This window comes from Nuphar pumila, chromosome 7, assembly GCF_984573655.1.
Source record: "Nuphar pumila chromosome 7, dmNupPumi1.hap1.1, whole genome shotgun sequence".
NCBI lineage: Eukaryota > Viridiplantae > Streptophyta > Magnoliopsida > Nymphaeales > Nymphaeaceae > Nuphar > Nuphar pumila.
The window spans coordinates 3,605,256-3,613,551 of NC_143255.1; the positions used below are offsets into that span (position 1 = coordinate 3,605,256).

Consider the following 8,296-nt stretch of genomic DNA (forward strand, 5'->3'; position numbering starts at 1 on the left):
TTGAGAAGAGTAGCAGGATCAGTGGATTTTGGTGTACAGGAGTCTCACTCATTCCAAAGAGCACGCATTCTGCTAAGATGTTCACTGAAAAGAACGATCTTCCTTTTTTAATCCTTGTAGTTCTTGCGACAATTGATATCGTCTGGCAACATTAAATTGTACACTATACAATTCTTTAGCAGCATCCCAAATAGTTTTAGAAGTGTCTAAGAAAATAAAACCATCTATAATTTTTGGTTCCATCAAATTTAGGAGCCAGACCAAAACCATATGATCGTTTGATTCCCATTCATCAAATTTGGGATCTTCGATAGGTGGTTGTGGATTTTTTCTCATCACATGATTAAGCCGAGATTTGCCACTAAGGAACAACGTGGTAGATTTTGACCAAGTGAGGTAATTAAAACCATTTAGAGGAACGATGGTGATCTTTAAGAATGGGTTTACCTGCTCTTGAAGCGTCATTGGATGAGATATTTGCATTGAGTTATGTGTCGTGTTGAATCTGTGTTGAACTCCTTCATCGGCCATCACTAAACTAGGAGGAATCAATGAAGGCAACCTGACTCTGATACCATGTTGCAAAAGTGATAGGAGGTAGAAGAGATGGAAAACACAAGAACAATATACGTGGTTCGGTCAAGTTCGACCTACGTCTACGATAACGGAGACACATCTTTTTTATATCTCTCCCATTCGATGAAATACAAGCTTTATATATAGACTTCCAATACAACACTAGATAGAACTACCTAACCACCAAATCTGTGGAACAAATCTTAGCAAATCTGGAGGATAATTCATAAGGTAGGAAATCAAGCCATATGAAAGATAAGATATCCAGCAAGATATCAAGACTATTTGAGAGGTCGCACAGCCAGGCATGAATTCTTATCTCCAACAACAATAAATATGACTCGGCGGCTTATTGAAGAGCAAGAACAACATGGCTTTGGAAATGCAAATCCGTCTATATTAACACAAGGGATGAAAGAAAATTAGAGCTCGAATCATTTAAATTGCTCAATAGACAAGTAGTTGCACCGAGAAACGCAAGGCACAATGACCAAACCGCCTTTCAGGATGCATACATACCTTGAAATCTTGAACAATCTCACGCACAAGCCTCTGGAAAGGAAGCTTTTGGATCAGTTGCTCAGTACTCTATGATACTTACTAATTTCTCTAAAAATACAAAAAATGACAAGGTCAAGAGACAAAAACACACAAAGAGAGAGAGACAGAGTTTTGCATGAGTACATACCAAAGAGTAATAGTTTCGAGATGATAATGATAGGGTTTCTTGACTCCATGGGTTGTTGGGACAGACTTCCTCGTTGCTTGTCAATTGCATCAACAATATAACAACATTAGACATACCAAAAACTCACAAAAACTATGTGTTCAAAAATGGCATTTATCCAAAAGGATACATAAAAAAAAAACAATCTACTCGATAAAAAGAAGAAAAAGATAATCAATAGTTATAAAAGGAAAAAAAATGAAAGGATTCAATATCAATTCCATAGAAAAACAAAAACAACAAAGATAGCTCTTATCAACTACCTCAAACACAAACACTGAGAGAGAGAGAGAGAGACTACGGGAAGGGTTAGGGTTTCTCCCAACCTAAAAAGAAATGAACCAGGTGGAGAGAGAGAGAGATCGGAGCCACGAATAGCAACAAGGAATGAAGAAAATCCTAAGAAAACTGGAGCCTAACGCTATTTATACCCACGCATTTTGTTTATTAAATTTATGATGTTTCTCTATGTTATAAGTGAGTTGAATTTTTTCTATCTATTTATAAAAAATTTATGATGTCCTTTGTAGATTTTTTGAAAGATTAACTAATTAATTGATTATTTATTTATAAGATGTTTGTTTTTCTTTCTCACATCTTGTTGAATGCATTTCAAGATCGAAACTTGAGTTTGGTCACACTGCATTATTCATAAAAAGTACTTCTTCAGTCTTTATATCAAATAAAGCTAAATTTTGAAGTACACATTCATGTTATTATGTTACTTTGGAGTTCTTCAATAAATTTTTTTATTAATAAAAATATATTATTTAGTTTCAATCAAGGTTCCTAATTATGAATATCGCACATGTAATTCTTTAATTTTTTTTGCACTTGTTAGTATAATTTATTGTCATAACAAATTTTATTTTTTTTAACAGTACATATGTGCCCACCCTAGTTTAAATTTCTGGCTTCCCCCTAATCTTGTTGGATTCATTTCAATGCCATTGGTGAGATACTAATCATTGATAAAAAACAGAATAACACAAAAAAAAAAACGCTCAAGACAACATTTCTAGTGCCTGTTTGGAAATAGGTAGCTAGAGAGGGAACTGTGAAATATGCATGTCATCCAAATAATTTAAAAAATGGACTTTGCAAAGTGCTCGCCAGATTTATCATGGTGCTCCCAAACTAGTAGGTGGGTAGAAATAAATCTACAGAATTTGTGGATTCCCTAGTTGCCCCAGCTACTTTGGACTGCTAGTTTCCAAACATGGCCTTGTAGAAAAGAGAGTTCAAAGTTTGGAACATAAAACGGAAAAAAAGTGATTAATAAGTTTTACCGTTGTGGGCTTTTAGATTTTTACAACAACAACTACGCCCTTAATCCCAAAACAATTGGGGTCGGCAATATGAACCAAAAAAGAAAATCATTCTGGGTCTTCCACATGAATCCTTCTCCTCCAATCATTTCTATCCAATGTCATGTCCTCGGTGAGGTTCAAAGCATGGTAAATAACTTCCCCTTGTTGACAGGCCCCAACATGGAAACTGAGAGCAGATCGTATGAAATGCTGGGTGACATTTTCATAAGATCCGCTCTCATGGAAACTGCCTCCTATTTTTTAGGCCTTTTTCATTCAAAAAAAATGGGAAGCTTTATACTCAGCATTGGGGTCGCATCCGGGTCTTATGCAGACTCGACCCGAGATCCAAAACCCGCCTGCCATGTTAACGCTTGATCTGGACCAGCAGTTGGGAGGTGCAGACACGACCCGCCCCACAATCCAGAACACATTCCTGACCACAAATGTGGTTGCAATCTCAGAATTATGGACCGATTTAGGCGAGATCCGGGTTGGCAATAGAGAGGAGCCCAACACAGCACAAGCATCACTGGTGGACCACAGTGGGTACCCTTTTAAAGATAACATGACATTGGCAGAAATCATGTGCAAGCTCAAGATCAAATTGTGGGGTGCCCTTCAATCGGAGATCCATCGAGACTTGGGGGTTCGTCGGTTCATAAGGTGGGCAGCGGTTCGGCCAGCTGAGACGGTCCGACTAAGGCTCCTAAAGGTTAGTCCCAATTCTTTTTTTTTAATGGCCGTTATTGCATGAAATATTATACCACAGAGCATAAGGTTGACATAATATGTATTTCGAAGACAAAAATGGAAGTATTTTTTCTTTTTTTATTTATTTTCCAACTTTTATTTGAAAACTAGAGTCAGTACCCGATCCATCTGCGTTGGCTCGCCAAGTGATGAGTTGCACCATGAACGCCTTTTAACTAGGTTATTCAGTTGGCCAACTATACCACCCACCCTGTTTCGAGAGCTAGCAGATTCAGTGATCGGGGTCGAACACCTATTAGGTGTTTATCCCCAACCACTGCGTGCCACGAAAGTGCCTGGCCCCTCCGTTTATAAGGGCCGGGAGGGCCATGCCTCCCCACACCACCCCCACCCTCAAAAGGGCTGAACACGTTATGCGTGTTCGGGCTGATCACACAACCGCGCCTCCATTCTCAGCCATTGGACTCATTTCTCTCAATCCTGTTTCTCTTTTGACAATATTGGAAGCTGCTTTCTTTGATAAAAGTAGTTTCCATGTTTTGACATGTGAAAAAATTAGATGCTTTCTACCAGAGAGTGCAGTACAATTAGGGGTGGCAATCGGGTCGGGTTGGCGGGTCAGCATACCTCAACACGAACCCGACCCATTTATTAAACGGGTAACCCGCCACGACACGGTTAACCGTTTAATAAACGGGTCGGGTAAACGGGTTAGCGGGCGGGGCGGGGTCGGGTAAACGGGTTGACCCGCCCACCTAACCCGTTTATTAAACGGGTCAGCAGGGTTGGCAGGTTGGCATACCTTTAACACGAACCCGACCTGTTTAATAAATGGGTTAGGCAGGTCGACCCGTTTACGACACAAACCCGTTTAAGCCAAACCCGAACCCGGCTAAGAAGCGGGTTGGCGGGTCGTGTCAGATTTTGCCACCCCTAAGTACAATAGAGTTTAGTACTCTCCCTAATATGAATTTGGGTAGACTTTTTTCCTATTGTATTTACAGTCGGATTTATACCAAATCCAGCTAATTAATTTCTTTATTTTGCATTAGCACACAATTATTAGACCTGGGATGAATCCCGATGCTTTGGATACAGATCGGATCCCGGTATGCGCTGCTCTAAGCGTCAAATTCAGACGTGGATCGACCATGATCTGACCCATTTTCATTGTACTAGTCTTCTCACAACCAACTTTTTGGGCTACTCCCAACTATCGAGCTTGGCTTTGATGGTTACCTAATGAACAAAATTATGGCTTCGATGTCATACTGACACAACAAAGCTAATGCTTAAAACATGCTTTTAACAGAATAAAATTAGAAGCCTTCTCAGTCTCTCAAGTTTGTTCGTCCACTTTACTAGGCTTATCCAGGTACGTAGCTCGAGGCCCGAGCTGTTTCTAAGGCGCTCTAGTTTATAAATCTTAGATGAGAGAAAATATAAGAGGAAAAATGTCTACAAAAAATGAATAGAAAGACATCTTTGGAATTCATGAACAAAACCAAACTCCTTACAAGTGAAGGCGCTCTAGTTTTATAAATCTTAGATTTTACTCATGAGAGCAAATATAAGAGGAAAAATGTCAACAAAAAAATGAATAGAAAGACATCTTTGGAATTCATGAACAAAACCAAACTCCTTACAAGTGATGAAAGAGCAAGACAAAGATCATCATTCACCAAATTCATGAAATCGTTTCTCCAAAGCAGATTTGATGTGCACATCCTTCCATTGCAATTCATCCCACCAAATCCTGGAACCCTTAATCTCCCGAATCTCACCAACATCAGGAATGGGAAGATTCTTCAGCAGCGGGCAAAGCTTCACTTCCACCTCCTTTAGGGAAGGGAGGCCAAGCTCCCCTTTACATATCATTGTCAGATTAGGTAGGTGCTCAAGTAGTAAACTTTTAAGGTCGGGGAGACAATGTTCCTCCTCTATCTCACCACATCCATTCACTCCCACTATCTCCTCTTCAAATATCTCCTCCATTGCATCACACCTCACCACTCGAATCACCTGTAACATTTGCACTTGTTGCAATAAACCATGCGAGAAGAGACTCTTTAGTTTGGGACATTCGCTTATGGTGATGAATGTAAGATTACAAAAGCTTCCCCCACCAGGAACCTTTCCCAGCCATATGCTCTCCAAATCGGCTAAGTTGCTCATGGCCAGAGTTTCTAGCAATTTCAGTGCACCGTCTTGTTCTAATTCATCCCCTCTTACGAGATGGCAAACGTCACGACAGCCACCAATGAAGAGCAACTTCAAGGACTCAAGGCTCCCTTCACCAACTTGAGAAATCCATTTGATACCATTGCAATTTTGTAGCAGCAGACAGTCGGTGCACATAAGCATGGCCTTGACACCTGCAGTCGGCAGCAGGCCATCCGAATTGATGACATGAAGTTCCCTATCAAATCTCGGGGGGCCGAAGTCTCCTCCCCCTATCCTGAAGCTGAATCTCCTCAACGCCTCCCATCGACCACTAAACACATCCTGGATTAAGCAAGTGGGATTCTCAACGGTTATACAAATGGCTTCCAATTTATGCAGTGATCCTAACTCCTCGAGGGTGGCTCTCCCGTGCTCCCCCATGCCCTCCAGACCCCAAGCGTATGCACTAGAGTACAAATCAAGTTCCTCGATGGCAGAGAGACGTGGTATTAGGCCTCGCCGAATTTTTGTGAGCTTTCTTGTAGAGGACAAGATCAAGCTCTTAAGCTGGCTCAGTTCTTCCAAACCTTGGGGCAACTCCTCTATTTGAGTCTCGCTGAGGTCAAGCAACTGAAGAAGTTTCAGCTCCCCGATTGGTGGCATCTCGCTTAAGCTTAAACAACCTCCTAGATAGAGGGCTCGAAGGTTCACCAAGTTTGAGACGGATGGTGGTAACGTTGTGATCTCTGTGGAACTCAGATCCAATACCTTGAGGACAGGCATCCCTTGGAAGAAGCTGGGCGAGATGTACATCAGAGGGTTGTTTTGGAGCATCAGGGTTGTCAATTCTGGCCACCCTTCTGGTGGTTGGTCTGGTGGTGACTGGATCTGGTGACCCATGAAGGAGATCCTCTTGGTGTTGTAGGGAATCATCCCCTTGTCGAGAACGAAAGGTCCTTGTCCCTGTTCATCTGCAATCCTGATTGCCAGATTTCGGACCGAAGTACGCATCATCACACTGCTCAACGTCTCCTCTTCTTTAATCAAGCAGTGGTCCTTGAGCTGTTCAAGTATTTGGAGTCCCTTGTTTATCGAATCCAGACAATTAAGCTCATCCACGAACCCTTCTGCTCTCCAGTATGAGATGAGTCTATTAATCATCACATCGTAGCCCTTAGGAAACAAGCAAAAGTAGAAGAAGCACAACTTAGCTCTGCTCTGCAGCCTTTCATGGATCATGGGTTTCAGTCGCTGAAACACCTGCTCTACGGCATCGATGCTCAAATCGCTAGAAACCTTCTTCAGCCTCACGTCCTTCAGTGCGTTCTCCCACACACCGATTTTCGTTTTCCCCCTCAGCTCTTCCCCCGCAGCAATCAGAGCCGCGGGAAAACCCAGACATTCCCTTGCTAGCTCCTCTGCAATAGGCCGTATCCCATTTTGTTCCACCACTTTGCCAGCCTTGTCGCGAAACAAACTCCACGCAACGTCATCTGAGAGGGTTTCCACCTCGATGCCCTCATCCTTGCCCATCTTCTCGCACACGCCCGCATTTCTTGCCGTCAGCAGAACCTTGCTCATCCCATTCTGATCACATAGGTGGGGCACTCCCACGTCATTCAGGTTCAGTTTCTCACGAACGTCATCCAAGATGAGCAGAAACTTCATGGCCTTCAGCCTTTGAAGCAATTGACTGGCTCTGGCCAAGTCGGTAGACTGCTCCTCAAGCGTGATGTCCAATCTCCTAGCTATCTGATTCTGTATTCCCTTGATATCTGGATTCTCCTTCACGGTAACGAAGATGACAAACTTCGTCCCGTCTGTCATGAGTCGGTTGTTGATGGTCTTGACAATGGTGGTCTTGCCCACCCCGGGCAGGCCCCAAACACCAATAGTTCTAACACCGTCATCGTCCAACCAACTCATTATTGTGTCCACGACCTTCTCCCGACCGAAAACAGGGGATATCGGGCACTCTTCTACCATGGGTGGCGGTGGATCTACAACCACTCCTTCTCCAGTCGAGTACTTCAGGCTAGCGTCGTATACCGATTTCATCTTTTTCTCCATCTCTTCAGCCATTTGGCTTAGCTGGAACAGCAGCTTGCAGTTCGTACAGCGCCCGGGAACAATCAAAGTATTCTCCTCGAACTTTTCTTCTATGGCCTTGTGCTCGTCTTCCATTCTCTCCATCTCCTCCAACACGAACTTGACAACACCTGAGGGAACCTTCCCTTTCCTTGTGCCGCCTCCGATGTACTCTGCTATTATTTTTTTCTGGATGATGAGTAACTCCATTTGAACAGAAAGCCTGTTCCTAGTGTTTTTTAGCTTAATGATATGCTTGAGCTCTGGGAAGAGGAGATCACAGAGCAGCTTGCAACCATCGAAGATCAAACCCACAATCTCAGTAGCCATGGTGAGGGGTGGTGCGGGCAAGCTGATGAGAGAATAAAATGCAAAACCAGGTCTTGAAGGCTTCTTCTAAAGAAGCTAAACCACAAAATAGCAAATAGAAAAGCAAGAAGACACAAGTCTTCCTTCCTCATGTGCGGTGGGATCCAGAGGTGTGATTCCGCTTGAAAAGGACAAAATGGCGGGGCCCACTCATGACATCATCAACCGCTGTTGCTGTTGATCGCCAGGATGAAGATAACATGCAAAATTGGCGTTCATCTGGAACTCATAACGAACGGCCACGATTTTCAGATGAGCAAAAGGCTCATTTTCAAAATGACCTGATTCGTTCCAGCTTGGTCAATTAATTACTTAAAATATGTTAAACACAATCAATTTAATTTTTTAG

General features: G+C 42.6%; 1 protein-coding gene across 1 annotated transcript; it reads right to left on the reverse strand.

Annotated features, from left to right (window-relative positions):
- Positions 1 to 4,798: 4,798 nt before the first annotated feature.
- On the reverse strand, positions 4,799 to 7,961 carry LOC149830875 (putative disease resistance protein At4g27220). Its single transcript, XM_090011905.1, has one exon. The coding sequence runs from the start codon at positions 7,906 to 7,908 to the stop codon at positions 5,002 to 5,004; it is 2,907 nt and encodes a 968-aa protein (XP_089868031.1). The 5' UTR covers positions 7,909 to 7,961; the 3' UTR covers positions 4,799 to 5,001.
- Between the last annotated feature and the right edge of the window lie 335 nt (positions 7,962 to 8,296).

Coding starts and splice junctions, on each gene's coding strand:
- LOC149830875 (XM_090011905.1), bottom strand. CDS start 7,908: ATGGCTACTGAGATTGTGGGTTTGATCTTCGATGGTTGCAAGCTGCTC.